The sequence below is a fragment of the Aspergillus pseudoviridinutans genome (genome assembly GCF_018340605.1).
Source record: "Aspergillus pseudoviridinutans IFM 55266 DNA, scaffold_4, whole genome shotgun sequence".
NCBI lineage: Eukaryota > Fungi > Ascomycota > Eurotiomycetes > Eurotiales > Aspergillaceae > Aspergillus > Aspergillus pseudoviridinutans.
This window is the reverse complement of record NW_025091284.1, coordinates 3,562,260-3,585,492: the sequence shown is the minus strand read 5'-3', so window position 1 is coordinate 3,585,492 and position 23,233 is coordinate 3,562,260. Positions and strand designations below refer to the sequence as shown.

At 50.5% G+C, this 23,233-nt stretch overlaps 8 protein-coding genes across 8 annotated transcripts; 4 read left to right on the top strand and 4 right to left on the bottom strand.

The window, feature by feature from the left end:
* Nucleotides 1-824: 824 nt before the first annotated feature.
* Asppvi_006673 (uncharacterized protein) lies at nucleotides 825-3,502 on the top strand (the record flags this gene model as incomplete). The annotated part of the gene is made up of 2 exons (XM_043302571.1): nucleotides 825-1,048; nucleotides 1,108-3,502. 2 exons carry the CDS (start codon nucleotides 825-827, stop codon nucleotides 3,500-3,502), a joined length of 2,619 nt encoding a protein of 872 aa, XP_043158506.1.
* A 725-nt stretch (nucleotides 3,503-4,227) lies between these two features.
* Asppvi_006672 (uncharacterized protein) lies at nucleotides 4,228-5,935 on the bottom strand (the record flags this gene model as incomplete). The annotated part of the gene is made up of 3 exons (XM_043302570.1): nucleotides 4,228-4,270; nucleotides 4,379-4,754; nucleotides 4,810-5,935. 3 exons carry the CDS (start codon nucleotides 5,933-5,935, stop codon nucleotides 4,228-4,230), a joined length of 1,545 nt encoding a protein of 514 aa, XP_043158505.1.
* A 1,708-nt stretch (nucleotides 5,936-7,643) lies between these two features.
* Asppvi_006671 (glutamyl-tRNA(Gln) amidotransferase subunit PET112) lies at nucleotides 7,644-9,613 on the top strand (the record flags this gene model as incomplete). Its single annotated transcript, XM_043302569.1, has 4 exons — nucleotides 7,644-7,965; nucleotides 8,031-8,107; nucleotides 8,155-8,296; nucleotides 8,349-9,613. 4 exons carry the CDS (start codon nucleotides 7,644-7,646, stop codon nucleotides 9,611-9,613), a joined length of 1,806 nt encoding a protein of 601 aa, XP_043158504.1.
* A 709-nt stretch (nucleotides 9,614-10,322) lies between these two features.
* Nucleotides 10,323-11,457, top strand: Asppvi_006670 (arginase; the record flags this gene model as incomplete). The annotated part of the gene is made up of 3 exons (XM_043302568.1): nucleotides 10,323-10,409; nucleotides 10,498-11,081; nucleotides 11,154-11,457. 3 exons carry the CDS (start codon nucleotides 10,323-10,325, stop codon nucleotides 11,455-11,457), a joined length of 975 nt encoding a protein of 324 aa, XP_043158503.1.
* Nucleotides 11,458-12,323: 866 nt separating this feature from the next.
* Nucleotides 12,324-12,991, top strand: Asppvi_006669 (uncharacterized protein; the record flags this gene model as incomplete). The annotated part of the gene is made up of 3 exons (XM_043302567.1): nucleotides 12,324-12,475; nucleotides 12,551-12,825; nucleotides 12,888-12,991. 3 exons carry the CDS (start codon nucleotides 12,324-12,326, stop codon nucleotides 12,989-12,991), a joined length of 531 nt encoding a protein of 176 aa, XP_043158502.1.
* Nucleotides 12,992-13,353: 362 nt separating this feature from the next.
* On the bottom strand, nucleotides 13,354-15,985 carry fcpA (protein-serine/threonine phosphatase; the record flags this gene model as incomplete). The annotated part of the gene is made up of 3 exons (XM_043302566.1): nucleotides 13,354-15,499; nucleotides 15,578-15,664; nucleotides 15,738-15,985. The coding sequence occupies 3 exons, from the start codon at nucleotides 15,983-15,985 to the stop codon at nucleotides 13,354-13,356; spliced, it is 2,481 nt and encodes an 826-aa protein (XP_043158501.1).
* Nucleotides 15,986-16,959: 974 nt separating this feature from the next.
* Nucleotides 16,960-18,363, bottom strand: Asppvi_006667 (pepsin-like aspartic protease; the record flags this gene model as incomplete). Its single annotated transcript, XM_043302565.1, has 4 exons — nucleotides 16,960-17,248; nucleotides 17,308-17,962; nucleotides 18,025-18,175; nucleotides 18,262-18,363. 4 exons carry the CDS (start codon nucleotides 18,361-18,363, stop codon nucleotides 16,960-16,962), a joined length of 1,197 nt encoding a protein of 398 aa, XP_043158500.1.
* A 791-nt stretch (nucleotides 18,364-19,154) lies between these two features.
* Nucleotides 19,155-20,712, bottom strand: rpt3 (proteasome regulatory particle base subunit RPT3; the record flags this gene model as incomplete). Its single annotated transcript, XM_043302564.1, has 6 exons — nucleotides 19,155-19,173; nucleotides 19,233-19,896; nucleotides 19,953-20,239; nucleotides 20,292-20,390; nucleotides 20,459-20,500; nucleotides 20,558-20,712. 6 exons carry the CDS (start codon nucleotides 20,710-20,712, stop codon nucleotides 19,155-19,157), a joined length of 1,266 nt encoding a protein of 421 aa, XP_043158499.1.
* Nucleotides 20,713-23,233: the final 2,521 nt, after the last annotated feature.

The window sequence follows — 23,233 nt, the reverse complement described above, 5'->3', positions numbered from 1 at the left end:
TAGCCTTTGGTTTGCCTAGAAAGGGTCCATCCACTCGTACCTTTGGCCATGGACAATTGTTAATCAAATGCGCCGCTCTCAGAGAGACCCCCGAGCGGCTCGGAACATGATTGAAGACCGATGACATCCATGAAGAGAATCATGAGGAGGCTGCTGAGGAGCCAGGAAAGGAACCAAAGAAGCCTCCCGACACAGCCAGGAGCATCAATGAGAATGTGTTCGTAGGAAGTTGAGGAATAGTACTACAACCAGTACTCTACGATACTTTTGGGACTCGGAAGGAAAATGCTGCATCACGTGAGCGGCTGTCACGTTTTTGGCGCGCATCGACCGGATCTCCCTCTTTACCTAACTGAGTGAATCTCCCTCCCGCCTTTGCAGTCCGAGACCAAGGCGTCGTCGTTGTTTTCGTTTTCTAAATCCCATTATCTCTTCTTTTTACTTGTAGCCATCCACAATTTGAGGATACTCATTGTCCTGTACCTGTGCCTTTCAGCCCCACCGCGGGATAGAGTCGCGATTTTCCTCTGTACGAGTTGCGACCCTTATCCTTCGCTCGGCCCTGTAACGATTGGCGCATGCGCATCGGAGATCGAGCAAGCCTCAAAACACCGATATTCTTTCAGGAACTCAGGGCCTCAGTTCCGGTTTTCGTCTCAACATTCACCCCTACCCTCTGATCTCTTCGCGTCGCGATCAGAGTTCAGGATTTTATTCGCCCGAAATTCTCCTAGCTCGACTCCTGGGACGAAGTCAATTTTCATCCTCGCGTTCAAGGAGCCAAAAAAACACTGCAACAACGGCGCACTTCCGGACTTGAAGCCATGAGCGCAGACGAAGGCGGGGAGACGCTTTCAATTCCCGCCACCAACGGCGAACCTCAATCCGCGACTCCAGATCCGCCTGTACTGTCGACGCCTGGAAAGCGAAAGCGTGGATCGAGCCATGATGTTCATGCTGCTCAGGATGCAGGTGTTTCTGAGTCGCAGGTTCAGGAAAGGGTGAAGCTACACGAAACACTTTGTAATCTCGTGGATATCCTCAGCAAGTGCGTATCAACCATGTCTTGTTGATCCATCGCACTCGAGTTTAACTGACGTGTTCCAGGAATGATACCGAACTTCAGCTACTCTCTTGCCCTCTTCCTTCGTCATCTACGAAGCCGCGTTCGAAACGCGCGAAAGTGTCCGGAGAGAAAGACGAAAGTACTAGCATACAAGCGAGGGTTACGTCGGATCGTTACAATACCCTCTCTGAGTTTCTCAGTGATATCGACAGAGCCTCCACAGCCGTCATCGAGCGGAGCAAAGCTCAAAGCAGTGAGGGCGAAGCCACCGACGGCAACCGCTTGACAGAGACGGTGAATCGGATTGCGGCATTCAAAAAGCTTTTGAACAGCCTTGTGCGTCAGGCTTCTGTGGGCCAGGCCAGCGTCAAGAGGGAGAGCACCGAAGACGACCCAGAGGCTCCAGGAAAATCAACACCCTCTACCACTGAAGGTCGAAGCGATAATGTGGTTCTCACCATTCTTGGTAACCCATCCAATCCGAAACAGCTATATTCCAGCTTGCAAAAATCTGTCAAGGTTTCTCTGCCTTCTGGTGAATCAGCCGCGGAGAAGTACGTGGAAGTACAAACACCTCTGCGTGAGATTGGCTTGCCCAACGGTATCACGACTACCAAAGTTGCGGCTTACAACACAGAGAACAAGCCCAAAGAGCCCAAGCGAACCATTGGCGAGGTGTTCACACCTCGTTCAACACTGCCGCAGTTAGAGCCGCCCCGCAGGGCCAGGTCGTCTTCCCGTACTGCTCCTGGAGGCTGGATTGACCCATTCGAAGCAGTCACAAATTACAAGGCCTTTCCTGGCGAGCGAAATAACTATTGCCTTGCGCCTCTTCCTTCAGGCCAGTGGCTCCAGTACGGCGGAATCACCTCATCCCCCTCTTTCTGGGATCGACGGCAAAAGCAACAATCCGCTCAGCCGCACGGAGACGAGAGATATCATGAGGATCCTGCTCTATGGACAGATGACGACGCATCTCTGTTGCAGGGCGTGTACTCTTCATTCGCACCTTCGTTTGACAGCTCAGGAGCCATTGTTCAAGCTGATTCAAAGGACATGGTGTGGTGGGGGAAACGGGGAACGAAACGCTTGTACACCCTCCTTACCAAGACCTACTCAGAGGAGCCTCAAGAAGCATCGGAAGTATCCGCGACAGAGCAACCTGGCAACATTGGTGAATTGGACGAAAACACTTTGGAAGAGATGGTCAAGTCATTCAACCCGGAAGACTTTGCTGATCATGTCTCACTTACCAATACCTTGGAGAAAGAAAAGGAAGAAGCAGAATCGAAGGGCATGGATGATCTGTTACGTGATGTTTCTGAACTGCTGGAGACTCTGAGCTCATATCAGAAGATCCGCAACCTGGAACTACCAGCTCCAGGCGGTGAACCCAAAGAGACAGCAACAGACCAAGGCACCCCATCTCATGCGTCTGCAGCAGAACAGGGTATCTACGAGACACTCAAATCCAGCCTTGCCGCTCTCGTCTCAAACCTACCGCCATACGCCGTTGCCAAGTTGGATGGTGACCAACTAGCCGAATTAAATATCAGTACAAAGATTTTGGTCGATAATCCGGACTATCATGGCATTATGGAGAAGGATGACTTCACGCTGCAGCAGGAGCGGGCCGCGGCGATTGCACCGATGGCTGCTGGGCCAAACCGAACATCTACACCCAGCCGCTCTGGAAGCTATCAGGCAGGTTACAACCAACGGGCCTACGCTGCTAACGCTCGGGTACAACAACCGCAAGCTGGTTTCCAGGCGCCCCAGCCGTATTACGGCGGAAGACAGCCTTCGACCTCAGGGCCTTATACCCCAGGCCCTCCACAGCCCTATGCTAATGTTCGCCCTCCGGCAACGCCTACTCAGCGACCCGCATTTGTGCAGGGATACCAACAACCTACTCCGCAATATAATCAGGCCAATCTTCAGCAGTTCCAGCGTCCGGGCCAGAATGGCTACAGCCCCTATGCGGCACCGCAAGCTTTACCGCCTGCTCAAGCTTCTCCGCAGGCGTACGCGCCCAGGCCTGCACAGCCTGGAGCATACGCCCCGCAGTATGCTGCAGGGCGTAGTGGCTCACCGCAGAAACAGCCAGCATATGCCTCCCCTCGGACACGGGCACCATATATGGCACCAAGCTCTGCAACACCCCAGCAGCGGTTTGTCCCGCAGCAGCAACCACCCAATTACAACTACCCTTCCAACCAAGCTGCCCCTGCGCCGAACACCTACTCGAACTCTGCCGCTGCAATGACTTATGCTCGGAGTGCTGCTGAGCAGGCTGCATTGATGGACCGGAACAAAGCACAATTAGCGCAACAAACCCGGCAGAGCTCAACACCTCAGCCTACCACGGATGCCAGCTCCCAAGACCGAAGTATAACGCCAGCAATCAAGCAAAATGGTACTCCTGTACCTTCTTGACGGTTTTCTCCTTTCTCATTTGCTAATATTCGTACTCTTGAGGCGTGGGTACGGTGACATGGTGATGATTTGATTCGGATTGGGCATGCCTTACTGTACTTCTCACTTTCTTCTTCCTTCTTTTTGTTAGATTGGCGGCTGGGAAGTCAGACTCAAGACCGTTTTCATATTGATTTCAACCATGACGTTATTATTATCACAATTTTCACCACTGAGTCAAATGTGTAACTGCTAAATGATTGCTGTTCTTCCCTGAGTGACTTCCTTCCGTCTTCTCTTCTTGATCTTCTTCTTTTTGTTATTTTTAATGCTTTGCCCGCAACAACTGCTGCCGTCTGCCTATACTCTGGGATGGAGTTCTTAGCGATTGGCGCGGAATGCTTTCAAAGAATGGTTTGGGTGGTTTTGTCTGGTCGGTAGGGAGTCGAACGTGGACATGTTTTCTAGTGTTAAAGATTGCGGCTCTATCAATGTGAATCCAATTCAAACTCTACTACTTTACTTCTGAGGATTGAATGTCACTGTCTTTCCTAAAGTGACTTATCATTAACGTAGTATACATCATTCTATGAATACATGGTTCCTAGTACTATCTCATAATGCCGGTTTGTCAATGGCTGTTCTGTCTCTTTCGGTATATGACTTGGAGGCTAATCCCAGAAGGACATCATCCTGGGTTAAGAGAAACGCGTCGAGTCGTTATACCGCAACAGTTGACGGTGGTATCAAGGGATGAACATGGCGGCTATGGTCATGAAGCCAAAGTACCTGTGAACAGTGGATGAGTTTCTGGTGCAAGAAATTGTCATCTTGAGATGGTAACCTCGAGCGAGGTAACCATCGTTGATAAAGGATGTGCAAGGGCCAGATACGTACAATGTTGCAGATCTCCACCCATCGCGGGTCTCCAGGTGCTCTGCACCGGACGAGTAATTCATTGCTATCGCGGCAGCGGCACCGCCGACAAGAGCCACCACTAGGAGACGACCGGAGAATTCGGAGATCATGCTGAAGGCTAGTAAGGGGAGGAGGATGGCGGCTGAGGCGATGATGATGGCGGAGTAGACGGAGGCTGTAGGAGATGCGCGGCGGGGCGACAAGGAGATCAGGTCTTTGCCGTGATCTAAGAACCGAGACTCGGCTGTTATGATGGGCGAATGGTCTTTCATCCAGGTACGGTAAGTCTCGATGTCTTTATCTGAGGCGCTGGGTATGGTTTGCAAGACTCGGTTATATGCTGCGAGGGCGTTGTCTAAGATAGTGCGTCAGCGAAAGACAGAGGAAGTTGCATATACCTGGAATCTTACTGTATTGCTCCGTCTTGTGAACCAGGGCTCCCATTACCTCTACCCGTCTGTAATGCAAGGACGAATAAACCTGAGCCTGAGCATCCATGCGTCTCGAGGCGGGCAGCTTCTTCGTTCCCTCTCGTTCGGCAGTGGCGACCCGATGCATCTCTTCGTATTCGTCGAGAACTCTCAGATCTTCCTCCATTTGTGCAATCTCATCCTGGAGGTAAAGGAGAACACGGTGATTCAGTTCTTCGAACCGGCGGTATAAAGGAGGAAGAGAGGGTTCCTTGCTGTCGGATGACGAACTTAGTCGGCTGGAGAGAAGCCCGTAACCAGAAGGTATGTGCGACGACTTGGTACCGCGCCGAAACTTCCTGCCGGTTCGATGAAGATCCTCCTTGGGGCTTCGTGGAGGAGATGGGGGAAGCGGAGGTCTATGCGACGTGGAGGCGTTTCGAGGAGGATAGTAAGTTTCCGGCAAAGTAGTAAGATCCAAGTTCAAGTTGCCAGTAGGATTTGAGCTGTCCGTGAGTGCACCGGGAATGTTGTATATCTCTTCCAAGGAGAGCTTTCGGTCTGCTGTATTTCGCGGCAGGTGCAATGGCACTGTAGATGGAGATATATCAACCTGCGGTAGCTGCCGTGAGTTTGCCGATCTCTTGGACTTGAGTGACGATGCTTGACTACGGATGCTTGCTCGTCTTTGCGCCTGGCCCTGCGACAAAGTGTTGGTACGAGCATCGGTGTTGAGAGCAGGGTATGTAGGTATTGGGTAGGTATTGAGGACGTTCGAGGGGTGGCCGGAAGGCTCACTCACATTTTCTTCTGCATTGGACGATGAGCTAAGCTCGTCTGAAGATTCATCGTCGTCGAGGTACTCAAACACGTTGGGAGCCTTCTTGTCTGGATCGGTCGAATTGCGCGTAGAATTCAGAGCCCCCTGTGGCTTCTGAGCGTAACTTCGACTTGGTTCGTCGTCTTTCTGTGCACCAGGCTGTACCTGGGCATGTTCTTTCTTTGCCTTTTTCTCTACGGAAGACTTGGAACCTTTAGAAGTGGTCCGAGACGTCATAGAAAGGACAGAACCTGCCGACGATCTATTTGACTTCTTGGAGCGACTGGAACTGGAATACAATGGCATTTTGACCGGTTTATGGTGTGTGAATAGTTCAATTTGGAACTTTCAAGGAAGTCGCGAAGATGCGGTTTTCAAGACATTCCCGGGGTAGAGAAGAGAGGCCAAGACATCAAGACAATGAGAAGAGAAAGCAAAGGGCTGTGATCGAGAAAGTTGACAGAACTCGAGGCATACCAAGGGAGACGACGACCGTTTTGAATGTCCTGGAATGGTCTATGGCCAAACGAACACGAAGAATGTAGCACAGAATGTGGGGTATTTCTGTCTTTGAACGGCAATAGAGCTGAGTTTATCAAGTTGGAGACTGTCGCTGATAAGGATCGATTCTTATGCACAGGTACATCAGGGAAAGTAACGGCTTCGTGAGTGACAAGGAGCCGTGCTGGGGTGGTCAGCAGTCCTCAGGATCAAAGGTAAGTCGGGCTACTTGAGAAGAGTTCGGCCCCCGGAATTGATGATCAAGCTGAAACGGTAACCGATGGCGCAGTCGTCAATTCTGACACTTGAGATGTTAGTTGGAATAGAGTTGGCCCTATATTCAATAGTCATTTGACGGACAGAAGCGCTTCGCCCTGTCGCATCCTGTCGCAACTTCGCGACGCCGAGGGTGGATGAGTCCAATTCGTCCCAGGGGATCCCAGCAAGCGCCAAAGGCTGATGAAAATAGTGATGTCTGATCGCAAGATAGGAAGAGTATCTTCAGGAAGTGTGCCTCAAATTATTCGGTCTTCTCTTATTTTTGCTTTTTTCCTTTTCTCCTCGGTTATCTCAATGCAGCTCCGGTTATTGCAAGACGATCAATAGCTGGTGGAGAGGAAGAATCTGGTATGCAAATGTCAAGTATTAACAGCAGCAGGTGATTCCTGCAGTAGGCCTCTGTCAGACTCTGACAAGGGTGAAACCATTATAGATATTCTCCTGCATTACTCTGGATGAATTCTGATCTATTGGAAAGAAAAAAGAACGAGCAGTGGTGCGTTGGCTGGCGGTGACTCGCTGCGGACGATGCCCATGCCTTGCAGCCAGACGAGGTGGGGACTTGGAATGCATAGGACTTTCCCTGCGATTCTGCGGGAGCTGATGATCTCGTCTTGCGTGGCTTCTCAACCAGTGAGAGAGACTGACAGAGATGATCTGTGAGAGGTCAACATCAATCAGATCAGCAGACTTTGGGCATGAAACCATCGTGGGACGCATCGGGAACCACCACGATTGGTTGTTTACAGCCCGATAACCTTAGGTTGTGTAGATGACCATCACCAGCAGGATACGGAGAGCAGTAGATTCCAGATAAATGACTTGCATATACGGAGTATTCATCTAAATCAAGGTCACATTCAGGCATTTATCTCGGATTCTATATCTATTATTGTGTCTCATCAACTCCTAGCTAACTGCTATTCTATACAATGATCCTCCAGCCTCCATGATACTAGGGTAAAAAGCTCTAAAATGATCGACAGCCAAAGCGGTGAACCGTAATTTACCAATGTTTCGGATTCTTGTGCTGTGTTGGTATGCTATATCGGTAATCCCATTACTGTATGACGCGCAAAGTCCGCTTCAACATCGACAACATTTTGTCCATAACACACAATCCGCAGCTATTCCGCAAGGCTAGTGCTCCGATCGATTGCTGCTCGAATCAACCAACAAGTCAGCACCTCTGACCTTTTACAAATCACATACTACATCGCTTCCGCCCCCACACATGCTCCAACAATGGCTTCGCCAAAGCCCCGGAGCTGCCCGCTTTCTTAAAAACTCATGTTGTCGCGGCCCCCAGTCTGGCACCCTCCGGCATAGCCCTCTACCAACCGCATTTCATCGTTGCATTAGACCGCTACAGACATCTGCTACAGAATCCAAGGACCGAATACCATTACGGAAGCAGCTGAAACAAGACGCAAAGGCTCTGAAGGCTGAGAAGAGACAGAGGAGGGAAAGCGAGGAAGCGTCCCGGCAAAAGTGGGAGTTGACTGTTGGCATTGAAATCCATGCCCAGTTGAACAGTGAGACCAAGCTATTTTCAAGTGCGTCGAGCCTATGTTCCTGTCCTTCCTAGCCCAAAATGCACAATCTGATCGGTGTTGAGCAGGAGCATCCACGTCGAACACCGACACCCCCAACTCAAATGTCGCGCTCTTTGACCTGGCCTTTCCGGGCAGTCAGCCGGTTCGTATTTGGCAATATGCACTACTGGAAGCTGCTAATATGTATAGGAATTCCAAGCGACGACTTTGTTACCCGCCCTGCGCGCCGCGATTGCCTTGAACTGCGACATCCAGCCGGTCAGTCGGTTCGATCGAAAACACTACTTCTATCAGGATCAACCTGCGGGGTATCAGATTACACAGTACTACGGTAGCATGCTTTCCTCCTCGCTCGACGCGATTACAATCTGACATTGAGATAGAACCCTTTGCGAAAAACGGCTATGTGGATCTCTTTCAACATGACGGCATTGCACCTGAGGACGGCGACCATGTTCGCATCGGCATCAAACAGATCCAGCTCGAACAAGACACCGCCAAGTCTCAGGAATATCCTCCCTCCACCCAACTCCTCGACTTCAACCGAGTATCCCATCCCCTCATTGAGATAATCACCATGCCGCAGATCCACACCCCTGCCACTGCCGCAGCATGTGTTCGGAAGATTCAGGCCATCCTACAATCCTGCAGTGCCGTAACCACCGGTATGGAACTAGGAGGCCTCCGAGCGGACGTGAACGTCTCCATTCGTCGCCGGGACGAGGCTCCCGGCACCCATCAGTACGGGGGCATCGGTGGACTGGGTCAGCGCACCGAGATTAAGAATCTCAGCAGCTTCAAAGCGGTCGAAGACGCCGTCATAGCGGAGAAGAACCGTCAGATTGCTGTCCTCGAAAGCGGAGGCGTTATAGAAGGCGAGACGCGAGGCTGGACTATTGGAAGCACCGAGACTCGGAAACTCCGAGGCAAGGAAGGCGAAGTGGACTATCGGTATATGCCGGACCCCGATCTCCCTCCGCTGATTATCGGCCACGACCTCGTCTCCGGTCTGAGAAACTCGCTTCCGACGCCTCCGGACCAGTTGATCGAGATGCTGGCTGGCCCAGAGTATGGACTCTCGATCGAGGATGCAAAGCCATTGATTGAGCTGGATGACGGAGCGAGATTGGAATACTACCAGGATGTGGTCGACATTCTGCGCGACCTGCAGCAGGACCAAGATCCCAAGTCTCGTGCGGGCCTTGCGCGAGCGGCTGGCAACTGGGTGCTGCACGAGCTGGGAGGCCTCTGGACCAAGGCGGACTTGGCTTGGGATGCGCAACGAGTACCCGCTGAGACCCTTGCGCAAATCATCGATCAGCTGCAGCGAAAACGCATCACGGGGGCCACCGCCAAACAGGTGCTCGTCATGGTCTTCGATGGGGATCGTCGACCTGTTCCTCAGCTCCTCGAGGAAGAGAATCTACTCCTTCGTCCGCTGTCCCGGGAGGAATACATTGCCCTGGCGGAGGCAGCCATCAATCAGAACCCGCAGATGGTTGAGCAGATCCGCGACAAAAACCAGCTGGGTAAGCTAGGCTGGTTTGTCGGACAGATGATGCGCATGGGAGAGAAAGGCCGGGTAGAAGCTCAGAAAGCGGATGAGATTCTGAGAGAGCTTATCTTCGGAAAGTCAGATCAGCCGTAGCAGCTCATTCACAATCTGTAATTATATAGCATGTATTCTAGAAATGATACCCCTTGCCATCAGATACCATCAGCCTTCCATGATAGGACGGACAGAGTTCTATTGATTACTCGAACCGGAAATCCTGCGGACTAACAACCGTCATCCTCCGGCCGTCGGACCAATATAACAACGTAGCATTTCCAGATGACTATGAACCAGATATAATCATCGCGGGAGTTGTATTAAGATAAAGAAGCATAAATCCAAACCATTGGTCATAGAAACATGAGGGTGGAGTGGGTTGAAGCCCGCAAGCGGGAGTCTCTCCTGGACCTGTACTTAGGGGAAATCCATGATCCCTAAAAGCAGTTTTTAGCGATAACCGTCGTGTACCACTTTTCGCCCTGTTTTCTCATGACGGCAAGGCCCCACGGCTGTCGCTGAAGGAATGAGACATAAATTGACTTGATTCTCTCATTTCAAGAGTCACTCTCCAATCCCCTTTTCCATCTTCCAAGGTATCAATAGTGTTGCAGCTTGCACTCGGAGCATAAGTGACTTGCGGCCTGAGGCATCTCGGATCTAATCTCCACCGCGTGCAATCTTAAATCTTATCGCTTTTAGTTCTTCTAGAACAGTACCTCTTTTTTTTCCGTTATCAATTCTTGATCTATTGCTCTGACCTCAAGTCTTTATACAAATTAAATCCTCTTCACTCACTCTCAAAATGACAGCGCCATCGACTATCAAGCAAAGATTCCTGTCCAAGCCAAATGAGCTGGGCGTGGTCGCTGTCGGATTTAACGGTGGTCAGGTATGACGCTTACTTGCATATACATTGTCGCAAGCCCTCAAAGGAGGAAGAAATTGAGCGACGGATTCAACTAACATTATCTGTATAGTGCAAACTAGGCGTTGAAGCAGCTCCGCTTGCCTTGATTGAAGCCGGTCTCTTGAATCAAGTGCGCGACGACCTGGGCTACCAACTTCACTATGACGACACCGTGCACTACTACGAGAGCTTGACCCCCATGAGCGACCCCGATCACCGGGGCATGAAGAAGCCGCGCGCCGTGAGCGTCGTGACTGAGACGCTCAGCAAGCAGGTCTACGACTACGCCAAGGATGGCAAGTTCGTCCTCACGCTAGGCGGCGACCACTCGATTGCTATCGGCACCATCTCCGGCACGGCCAAGGCCATCCGTGAGCGACTGGGGCGCGAAATAGGGATCATCTGGGTCGACGCGCATGCCGATATCAACACGCCGGAGATGAGCCCCAGCGGGAACATCCATGGCATGCCCATGGCCTTCTTGACGCGGCTGGCCCGGGAGGACAAGAAGGATATCTTCGGGTGGCTGGAGGATGAGCACATCGTCAACAAGAACAAGCTCGTGTACATCGGTCTGCGGGATGTAGACCGCGGCGAGAAGCAGCTGCTCCGGGAGCATGGTATCAAGGCATTCAGCATGCATGACATTGACAGGTGAGCTTTTCCTTTCTTTTTCTCCCACTTTCGGGGGAAGACCATTTTGGGAAGTGTCTCTGACTGTAATAGACATGGAATCGGCCGCGTAGTCGAAATGGCGCTGGCTCACATCGGCAACGACACGCCCATCCATCTCTCGTTTGACGTCGATGCCTTGGACCCCCAATGGGCCCCTAGCACAGGCACTCCCGTCCGTGGAGGTCTGACTCTGCGTGAGGGTGACTTCATCTGCGAGTGTGTGCACGAGACTGGAAACTTGATCGCCATGGATCTGGTGGAGGTCAACCCCAGCCTGGATGAGGTCGGTGCTTCAGAGACCATCCGAGCCGGTTGCTCTTTGGTGCGTTGTGCACTCGGCGACACTCTCCTGTGATAGCATTTCTTCTGATTCCTCTTTCTCTGTGTCTTCCTTTTTCCTACTTTCGCAGGTTGATGGTTATATGAACGGGTTAGACGAGTATATGTACTTGTTAGAATAGACACGACTGACCGCCGCCAGGCTAGACAATGAATTGATGAAATGCAATCAACTGAAAAGAGTAGACAGCTAATCAAAAACCCACCTACGCTTACTTTTCGACTGAAGTGTGAAGGATATATGACTCGATGTTGGATGTTGGATGTTGGATATTCGTATCGTACCTGTTGGATCGTGCCGGCTCCCGAGCCAATAGCGCTGGGTTGCTCTATTTCCAGCCACCGTATTTACATCCAAACTCCCTTTATCCATGCAGTAGATCATTTCCTGCCACTCATTTTCACCGAATTTTGCGCTTCTATCACTAGCATCATAATCATGAACAGTCAATTAACCAAATATCAAACTACATACGGAGTATCAACAGACTTCTTGTTGTTTCAGCTATTGCCATGCACCAACTACCAGCTTACATAACGTCCTGAACAACGCATCAACAAAGCGACCAACCAACCCAACAAGCTCCCATACCAGAAGTCCTTACTCCGTCCTCAAGCCCGATCATCCACGAGCGGGCCTCAACGTGGGATTGCGGCGCCGATGCGCTGTCTCCGTCCATCACTCAGTCTGTCGTCCGATCTGTCGCCAGTCGCCAGTTGACGCCCAACTATCTCCTTTCCTTCATACAAAGTCTCTCACAGAGACGACGGGGTATTAAATCGTCGAAGACAACTCCTACCGAGTGTATCGCAAACCGAGAATAGACTCTATTCCTCCATGCATCACCCCTGAGCCCTATCCTCGAATACCTACCACCAACAATGGCCGCCCGCGTCCGCCGCCGCCGATACCGCTGGCCCGAAATCCAACTCAACATCTGGATCATCATCGTGCTCTCCGCCTCCGCAATCTGTCTAGGCATCTTCGCCTGGTTTATGGCCGTGCAGTCGCAGCTTCGCTTGGGGACTCCATGGTAGCCTCCTCCCTTCGCTCCTTACCCTATACACCTACCCAATGGCAGCTAACGCGAAATACTTCCTATATACAGGCTCTTCCCCTACATGGTCGTAAGCGGCAGCCTCGGCGTCTTCTTCATCTTCCTGGTTCTCTTCCTCGCGGCGCAGCGCTTCCTCCTCCCCGGGATCATCATCATCGGGAGCTTCATGCTGTTTGTGCTGTGGCTGACGGGGCTGATCGAGACCTCGCTGCAGCTGTATGGGGTTGTGGGGAACGTGAACGACAACTGTCAGAACTACGTCGTGGACAATCCTTCCACCGGGAATAATATCAATACGTTGGCGTGGTTGACGCAGAGCACCATTTGTATGTCCATATCCCTGTGTTGGAAAGCTGGAGATGTCCAGATGACTAACGACCATCCTTAGGTAATTGCTGGAAGACCGCGTTTGCGTTTGAGCTGGTCAATACCATCTTCTTTCTCTGGATGATGGTTATGTCCTGGCAGGTTAATCGCGATGTATATGATTGATGGGAACGTTGTGATGCTATATGATTGTTACGTTATGTGATATACCTACTGGCGCTGCATGATGCATGGAAGGCGTTCTTATTTTCGGTTCTCTTTGACTCTCTGCATTTTGGGTCTCCCTATGTCCATGTCATTCTGTTGTATCCTTATATGGCAACACTAGCTATCGTCCAATATACCTATGCAACTCTCAACACCGGCTCAATTTTGGCCCAGACTCAAACATGAAGCAGCCCAAACGCCGTCGCTATGCCCTGTCGCATCGCAACCGCACATAAAATCAATTTAGACAAGCATCGAAGGAGAATGGCCGTAATATACAGACAAAGTCCGCGCGTGTAGATCGGTGAACTGGATTCATTCTACCCATTCTCAGCTGCAATCTCTTCTTCAGCCTTGGGGTCGTAGTCCCCCTCCTCCAGTGCAGCCAACATTTCCCGCTCCAGTTCATCGTCTTCGTCCGCCGGGTCTTCGGGATAACTGACATCCTGCCCTCGCGCCGCGGGCTCCTGGGGCTCGTTCAACGCTTCATCCGTATCTCCTGCACCACGTTCCTTTGGCAAGCTGGTGTGGGTTAATTCCGCCGTGCTCGTGGTATCTGCCGTTGCAACCTCTTTAAGCCCTGTTGTACGCTCATAGGACCGTTTGATCCGCTGCGACAGGCGCGAGCCCGCCATTTCTCCCTCTTCACCTTGACTACCGTCCGATTCGTCTTCATCTGTGCCTTGAGACTCGTCGCCGCGCTTGCGCTTCTTGCCAGTCGCTAGGAGCGATACTTCACTGTCACTTTCGCTCTCGTCGTCGCTGCCCAGAAACTCCTTAAGCTCGTCGTGCACTGCAGCCTGCTCCTCAGCGTCATACCCGATGGGGGACGTCTCGTTGAGCCCCGAGGACTTCAGAATCTCTTCATTGAATTGCGGACCCTCATCTTCATCCGTCCAAAATCCGCCAGTTTCTTCGTCTGATGACGACAGCCAGCCGCTTTCAAGCTCTTTTGACCCAGGCGAAATTGGCTCGCCCCGATCATCCGGGTGCACAGGAAGCAGGTACGGTTCCTCCTCCAGTCGTTTCCATTGAGTCAGCGAATCCAAAAGCCACTGAGTGGTCACAATCTTGATGTTCGGATACCGCGTGGCCTCGCGGACCTTCGCCGTGCGATTCCGACCAGCCACTAGATGCGTGGTTCTCATATTGATCTTGGTGGAAATGACTGCCCCGAAACTCTTAGCCCAGAGAGAAATGTCGGCGTTTTGTGTATCGGTTCCCAGCGGAAGTACCCCCGAGAAAACAAGGACGACACCGCCAAGCACGCGGTGCTTGATGCGTGGCATGATGTCCTTCACATCCGGCACCAACTTCAGGTCAATATCTTTCTCCTTGGACGTTCCCCGCTCTCCTCTCAGGGCTGCCACTCTTCCACCAAGCGCCCGCGACCGCTTCTTATCATAGTCCTCGAAGAAATGCCTATGTATCTGCTCCAGTCGTTCCTCCAGGAGGAAGAGCTCCCGATCGTTATCCTCCAATAAATGATGTCGGTGTTTGGTCGAATCTTGAGTGTCTTCCATGCTCGAGGCAGAATCACCGCTTTCTGCCGCCTCATCCTCCGCATCCAGCTCTTTCTGCTTCTGCAACAATGGGCGGTCCTCAACCTGGTGCATGATTGTTTCCTCTTGCGCGACGCTCTGCTCTCGGAGTAATCTTGGATTGTCCCCACCGCCCATGGTCACTAGTTGCTCCAGCGTCGAAACCTCAGCTGCAGGCTTGGCGATTGCACCATTCGGAGGAGGTTGTTGCATTGGTAGCTCCTTCGTTCCTTTCGCTTCCTGTTCCGTAGGCTTGGTAGCTCCCCCTAACTCCTGCTTCTTCGGAAGGAAACTGGAGTTGATATCTCCAATTCCAACAAAAAAATCGTAGGGAGAAACCTTGATCAGATTAGGGCTCCATCGCCAGACGTCTCCACGGTCGTCGATGATGACCACCATCTTTGTATCTACCGGAAATAATCGTTGGAGATTCTTAGCCGTCAGGCTCCCGCTTTCGTCGCGGCTGAGGATGCGATCACCAAATAGCTTACGGTCCGGATCTATAATGCCAGCTATATGTTGCGCATAGGCTCTAGTACCCATGGTGTAAATGTGCAACTCGAAAAGCTCTGAGACATTCTGCAAGAACGACTCGAGTCCAGGTCGCAGCTTGACGTAGTACCAGCAACCGCGCATGCCCGGGCCGTCATCAACTAATTGGAAAGCTCGCACGTCACTCAGGGCTTCGTGATTAGGATTGTCCTTGTCTTCCATCCATTCTCCGACAGTAGGGTCAACTGTGGCATGGATAATAGTCTGATCCAAATCAACGACGAGAGACAGCTTCCTATTCGCCAACAAGCGACGCTTCGCATCTTCCTCCACACGCGTGGCCTCTTTTTCGCTTACGGTAAGGGCAGTATTATCATGAACCATCCGGATCGGCGCGCGTGTGGAGTCCATGACCTCAGTATTATATGTTGCCCTGTCGTGATGAAGAACAAAATGGTCAGTTCCCGTTATCTCGGCAGTATCCTACACAAATAAGCACAATGTCACTTACTCGGTCATATCTTTTCCGCACTCGGCGCAAAGGCCTCCAAATTGAACCTCGTGGGCGCATGGTTCGTCAATCTCCACGACGTCAATACTACAGTGGATATCAGCACCATGTCCAGCAGATACGCGTTCTTTTCCCAGATAGAGGGTGCCAAGGGACTTACGGTACTTCAATAACATCTCCCTTGGCTATTTTCCACTGAACCACTTCACCGTCAACGGTCGACTCGAACTTCGTGGGAAATTTGCGCTGAACCTCGACCTTGTTGCCCAGCCCATCACCCTCGGTAACAGTTGTCTGGTAAACATACCAGAACAAGGCCTCGTCCCTCTCAACCGTGTCGCCCGGCTGTTTGAGCAGCGACGTGACGGTGATCGGGTAATGGAGGCTGGGCGGTAATCGAAGAAGCATGCTCTTGTATCGGGCAGGCGAGGTTGCCTCTCGCTAGTCTCTTATCCAACCCCGGCAAACCCTTACCTTCTATAATATAGCTATTATAAGAAGGAAGGATGATTCCCAGGGCGATTCCGATCGCGAGCGAAACAGGTGTGCCTGACCGCTATGGATCCATACCCGAAGCGCCAAACAAGAGAGAGGAAATTCAGACGGAATGTGTACGCAAGAGGTAACAGTAGAGAATTTTTGTTTACAAGACGTGTGTCGCAGGATGCGACGTCAGAAAAAGCCCGAACCTCACGGACGTAGAGGACGGGAAGCAATGTAGCTCAGGCGATTGCCACGAGATGACGCGACCCAAAAGCAATACAGAAACAGGCTTTGTTCCAACTGTGGATTGGAATTGATGGCGCAGAAAAGGTGGGAGTTATATTCAAAGTGATGATTGTTTCCTGTCAAATTGGAGGTAAAAGAGAAGATGATGGGATGAGAGAAAGGAACGACGTTGGTGATGGATGAGAGAAATAATGGGCGTCCGCTGTTGTTGCAGGCAAGACCAAGAGCGGCCGGAAAGCCAAGGCAACAAAGCGAGGCTCACCCAAGTCCGTCAAAGAGTCGTGTGGCCAAGCGGGGGCGGCAAATGCCTGATTGGGTTTAGCTTACATAGCTTCTGGCCCAGACCACACATGAGATGAACGATCTAGCGTATGCTTTACTGCAGCTACGTCTTATGTTATAGCCAAATCCGCGCATAGTAATCAAAGTTGGCCAAAAAAGAAAATCAGCTATCAATTACAGGTATGAGATCCCCATTAAGCAAAACAATGAATTGCAAGTATCTGCTTGGAAGACTCGATTTGTTCATCTTCCTGCAGCTAATCCCAAGCATGTAGAGAGTTGAAAACAAACTAAGCTACCGCAATGAAGCTATATACGTATCGTCGTTCTGTCACAGTTTATATAGCGCGGCGGCTGCAAACAGACACACATTACCTGGCCTTAGCCAGACCAACAGCGTTGTTACCAAGGTCGTAGACGCTGTACCACTTCCGCAGGAAAGCGTCTCCCAGAATAGCAAGGGGACCAACAGGCTCGGGGAAGTCCATGCCCATGAAGGAGCTGATGCAGGAGCCCTGGACCTCTAGGGTGTAGTCATAGGGCCCAATGGTGAAATTGTAGCCAGCCAAGGTGAAAGTGAGATCGGGCAGGGAGTCACGCTTGTCGCATTCAATAGTATACTGGCCAGTGAAGCCCTTCTTGGCACCAATCTCCTTGTTGCTAATGGAAAAATGTCAGATCAAGCAAGATTCCAATATGAAACATTTTCGACAACTTACAGCAGGTCAGCAAGAGTGGATGGGAGGGCAATAAGAGAAGTGCCGGTGTCAAGAATGACACCAGTGTTCTCAAGCTCAGCGACGTTGTCACCAAGAGCGATGGCATCGAAATCAACCTCCCAGTACGCCTTTCGGCGGAGAGGAATCTTGATCAGTTCACCGGTGTAGTGGTCCTTGTCAACACCACCGAAGGAGGCCTCGGAGTTGTCGCCATCCTTGTTTGTGTCTCCCAGGTAGAAGGCGAAGACGGGCGCATCCAGGAGTCCCTGGTTCAGCATGTTATAGAAAGGAGGAACAATCTTGTTGACGGAAATGGTGTCGTAGCCCAATCCGAGAATACCGTCAAATCGGCCAAAGGCAAAAGCAAGACCAGGCTCATTGGTGGCCTCAGCAAAGTCCTGCTTCTCGACCTTCAAATCACCAATCTGGAGGGTGTCCTGAGACACAAACCCGCTGAGCTCGCCGGATCCGTACTTGATGGAAAACTCGCTGCCGTTCTTCTTGTAGGTGGATGAGGCAGACGAATCGTACTTGCTGTGCAGAAAGCAGGCGATGGAGGTACAGTCTGAACCAGGAACCCACAGGTTCGAGCTACCAGTGTCAAGGACAACCTTGAACTTCTGCGGGGGAGTGCCAAGTGTAATCTCGGAGAAGTCTGTAAGACGACAGTTAGTGATGTCTACAGGAAATTACCGCTGCTTAACTCTGATGTCTTACATTGTGCGTTCAAAAAGTTATCAACCAACACGTCGTGGCGGCTCATATCATTGAGCGAGTTTTCCTCCAGGAGCTCCTGGTGGACATTGGGACGGATACCCATGTATTTCTGACCCAGGGCGCGAACATGAGCGTCAATGTTATGGGTGTACTGCAGCTTTTCATCAGCTCTCATCCGTTCCCCAGTGTCTCACTTCAAAATCATGAGATAATTGAGGGGCTTTCACGGTCACTTACGAGCTGTTCATCAAGAGGAACCTTGTTAAGCTTCAGTTTGTGAACGGCGGCCGAGGCGTAGCCCAACAGCACAGAGGCTGTGAGCAAGGAGGTGGATTTCATGACTGGTAAAAGCGCGGGAATAATCTAATAAAGAGAATAGACTGAAACAACAGAAAGAACGTACAGTCTTCGATGGTGAAGACGATGAAGAGAGAAGAGAGAGATAGTTAAGAGACGAAGAGTCGGTAGGCAGTTAAGGTAGATGGAACGGGAGCTGACGCCTGGGAAGCGGAGGTGATGTGGATGACTGGTTGCGGAGCTACGCCCCTGCTTTGGATCCGTAAATCAACGTGATCCAACTGCGTCACCGGGGCTGGGGAGGGGATCGTCACGGGAGTCGGATCAATTGATAAGCACGTCCGGCCTGGTTGCTACATACGTACGACGGCAAGGTACTGCCCTTGATTACTAGTACAACCCATCATGCTTTCTCTCTCGAACTTGCCGTTCTGATGGTGAATTAGTGTCCAAGTATCTCCCAATGGATGTCATGTATCTGCGAGTTGGCTTGTTCTGTACTTGTTACTCTAACTTGCTTGATGATGTAACTTCAGTTCTTAGTCCTGGTGCCTGCGTACTAGATCATGTAAGCCATTCTTGGCGTCAGCGATGGCACAATCTGGTTTTGCCTATGAAGGTGGCGAATGCTAAAGTACCTAGGCACTCACGTGTACTGTACTACTTCTACTGGCAAAAGGATTGTTATCCTGGAGAATAATGTTTCTCCAAAAAATGCATCTTTCGCTGTACTACATGTAGATTGCCTAATGTTGAGGGTTCGATACATGATTATTCTTTCGCCTGTTGCGGGTCCCATTTCCACCTCATAACTACCAATCATTGTACATAATCTACCGGTAGAATTCGAGCCTGTAACGCATTAGTTAGAACTGGTGGTGAGAAAGATTTGAATGCAGGGAAGAGCATACCTGTCCGCTTCCTGGCCGGTCTTGACCTGAGCAGCATAGGCATCCTCGAGGTCAGACTGGATGATATTGTAGCGATTCTTGCGAACAGCACGTAGTCCAGCTTCCTGCATGATAGCGGCAATAACAGCACCGGAGAGTGGCTCGTTTCGTACGATAAGTGAATCCAGATCGACCTCTGGGGACAAAGACATCTTCGATGCGATAGTGGTGAAAATCAGTCGACGCTCCCGTCGGTCACGCAGCGACGGAAACTCAATCTTACGATCCAGACGACCTGGACGCAAGAGGGCCGGATCCAGAGTATCCGCTCGGTTGGTGGCCATGATGACCTTCACATTGCTAGTCTGCTCGAAGCCGTCCATCTGATTGAGGAGCTCAAGCAGGATACGCTGGACTTCACGATCGGCACCAGTCTGGGCATCGAATCGTTTGGTAGCAATTGCATCGATTTCGTCAATGAAGATAATGGCGGGTGAGTTCTCACGAGCCATTCTGAACACGTCACGAACCATGCGAGGACCTTCTCCCAAGTATTTCTGGACAAACTCCGAACCATTCACACGAATGAAGCTGGCAGTTGTGCTGTTTGCCACAGCTTTGACCAACATCGTCTTACCAGTACCGGGAGGGCCGTAAAGTAGAACACCACGAGGGGGATCAATACCTTAAGTAGTATAAGCAAACCAGCACTAGATATTCCTCTCAATGTCTCCGACTCACCAATCTGTTTGTAAAGATCGAAATGCGTCAATGGTAGCTCGACAGCCTCCCTAATCTCCTGCTTCTGCATATCCAATCCACCGACGTCGGCGTAAGTGACATCTGGCTTTTCGTTCTCGCCGAGCATGGCGATGGACGAGTCTGCCTCCGGAGGGAGAATATCGACAAGGGCATTGGAATGACGGTGCAGGGCGACAGAGGAGGATGGCTTGAGTTTCTCGCGATCGAGTGTGGAAAGGATACGAACGACATAATTCGAGCCAGTTGACGACTGCACGATACCGGTGCTACGAAATTTCAGTCAGTATATCTCCTTTCGTCATCCTCTTGATGCCATACTTCTGATCGATAGCTTCCATAAATTGTCCGATAACGAGAGGGACGCTCTGTATCCGTTTGATCTCCTCCTGTGCGCGGACGAGCTCTCGCTTCAAACTCCTGCGATCAGACGGATCATTAGCTACTCCAGCTGTTGGCAATGATATGGAGAATACGTTGTGACTTACCTTTGTTCATCCTTAATGTACTCTTCTTGAAGCTGGATGTATCTGCTTTGGGTTAGTACCTGATGATAACAGGTCTGACTCTCTTGGAAGGTGCCCTACTCTAAGTGTCTTTGAAGTCTCTTCAGAGTTGCGTACTCATCACCTCCATCTGCATCTGTGCCTTCGAGGGAGTCTATATTAGGGATGGTATCAAACGGCACCGATTTGTTAGGCGTGACGTTGGTCGCCGAACTCTCCACGGCGACGTCTCCCATCATGAATGGAGGCGTTTGAAGATTGGGTGTGGATGGCTGCAGAAGTCGGTTGAAAGCTTTTAGGGGGGGGGAAAGCAGTAAGGATAAGTCTTGCGTCAAGTAGAAAGGGGCGTTGTTTGTGTATTGAGTCCGTCTTCTCGGTTGGAGCTTTCGTATGAATAATAATGAAGGCCGGCTCACATACCTACCAAGAGCTCAAGCTGTCGTCACGTGATTGTGAAGCTTGGCGCCGCCAGAGAGCTATCGAACATCTGGGAATCCGATCTCATCAAGTTCTTTATTCATCTTTTTGTGTGTACCTAAGTTCTTGAAAGCAAATGTGTTTACTGCATATATATGTCTGTATTGTCAGATTCGCACTCGCGCTTTTTTGTATGCAGGACCATGGCCATTTTGTCCAGCTCGGGTAGCTCTCTAGGACTATATATAAATCAGGATGCTCCAGCGTCCAGCAATAAGCAAAAATCCTATGGAAGACGCATAATTTACACATCTTCAACCACAACATAACTTAGCTATCTACGGTAATGCCATGGCAGGACCAAAGCTCTTTCTACTTGTTGATCCTCAGGATACTCCAAAGCAATCTAGACAGCCTAACCGCCTGCAGCACCTGTCTCCAATCCTTTCAGCACAAATTGAAGTGACAAAGAACGTAATCGATGCGCTAAGACTTGAGACCCACAACGTCCCTATGTATATCCTCGAATGCTATGTTTGCACATAGACTTTCAGCTAACGTCCGTCGAAGGAGTGGCATGAGATCGAAGAGCAACTAGCAAACAGATTCATGAACAAAGTTGTACCTGAAGAACCCGCCTGCAGGACTCAAAATGACTTACAATCGCGTACAAGTCTAAATTTCACGGACTGGAATACGATCGGGTATCTATGAGATATGCGGCCATCGAGAAGCGCTAGTGGAATTATTATTACTACTAGTAGTAGACTACTCCGCACTGTACTTTTGTTACACAATTGCTGTCATTTGAAGTGTCTAGATAGGTGAGAATGCAACACAGTATGCCTATTTGTGTCGTGGACCTGAAGTAGAGTACGGGATACAGGAGCTTATCTAAAGTCGAAAGACGATATCATGGAAACGGGGCTGATTATTGTCATGATCGAATGCTTTTTTGAGTGGGGTTAGCATCAAAAAGGATCAAGGCATGTACGGAGTGGTCTAGGTAGCGTCAGGATGGTCAACCTCGTAGGAGGAATGCACTCATTTATCCAACAGTCGACACTCGGATATAACCAGATGGGTACTTGACTATGTCCTGACCAGTCACCTTGCTCGAAATTGCGCATATAACGACGTATGACCGTTATTTTTCGGCACCTTTCAGGCCAACTAGGGCATTATTACTCTCATTCCCTCGAAGTATAAGTATCTAGTTCCTGTTCCTTTGCTCTGCGTCTCATCATTCTCCCTTGTTCTTCACCTCATTATATCGTATCTTGTTGACTATAGCACCATTTCTCCAAAGTCAACTGGCAGTAGATACCGGCTGCTGGTCACCATGCGTCTTCTTTGACCTCCCATCGACTACGCCTCTATAACTATGGTTGTCATAACAGCCCCACCAGCCGGAGTTTGCTGAAACTCCTTGTCATACTCCGTATACGTTGTGATCATGTATCCCGGGAGGACCAAGGCCTAGCAATTTGCATGAGCGATGTGCACATTTGTGCCTCCAATATCAAATGCTGCCATGGTCCTGATAGGGAAACTGATAGAAATCAGCAACAACCGTGAGCGATCAAGTCTCGGCGCCACAAATTTGGACCAATCTTGCAAAATATCAACGCCTATCTTGCTCCTATTCCTGATCGGGTGCTAACTAACCCGAGTATGGCAGCAACCGGATCTAGGGACACTTCTGATGAAGTCAAAACCTTAAAAAGAACGGTGGACTTGACAGGAGATGAATTCAATGAATTCAGCATGGGAGTATCTCACTCCAGAGCATATCACTCTCTTTTAATTAGTTTCAAGAAAGTGACAGTGCAATCCTTAAGTGCTGGAGCAAGAAGATCTTGGGCATACCTGGAGTCTCTGGACTGCCGGATATGGAACAGCGGCATTCCACATGACGTGCTTACCTAATCAGGCCAGTGGCATTATTGCACCCTGATCCGTTCGTTGCTTGTTCTTGCTGCTTCTCTTTCTGCCGTTTTGTTCGACCCCCTTTTGCCGACTAACTGACTGGCCTCTCTTCCGTTGCTACTGCTGGTAAAATAACCTACTGGAAGACTAAGGTACCCCCAGTACCCGTACGTACCTCTTTTTGTCTGGTTTCAATATCATCCCTTCCATCTCTCTTATCTTTGGACTGCTACTGCTGAACACTCCTCTTACGCTTGTTCCATTCCTGTCTTCCCACGCCTCCACTTTGTCTGCCTTTTCAAGCGGCCCCCCTTCCCCTCATCGGAATACAGGAAGGAATTTCATTAAAATAAAATAAAATTACGGCTCTCCTGTGCACTGCTTTACTTGGATCTGGTACGTTCAATACCA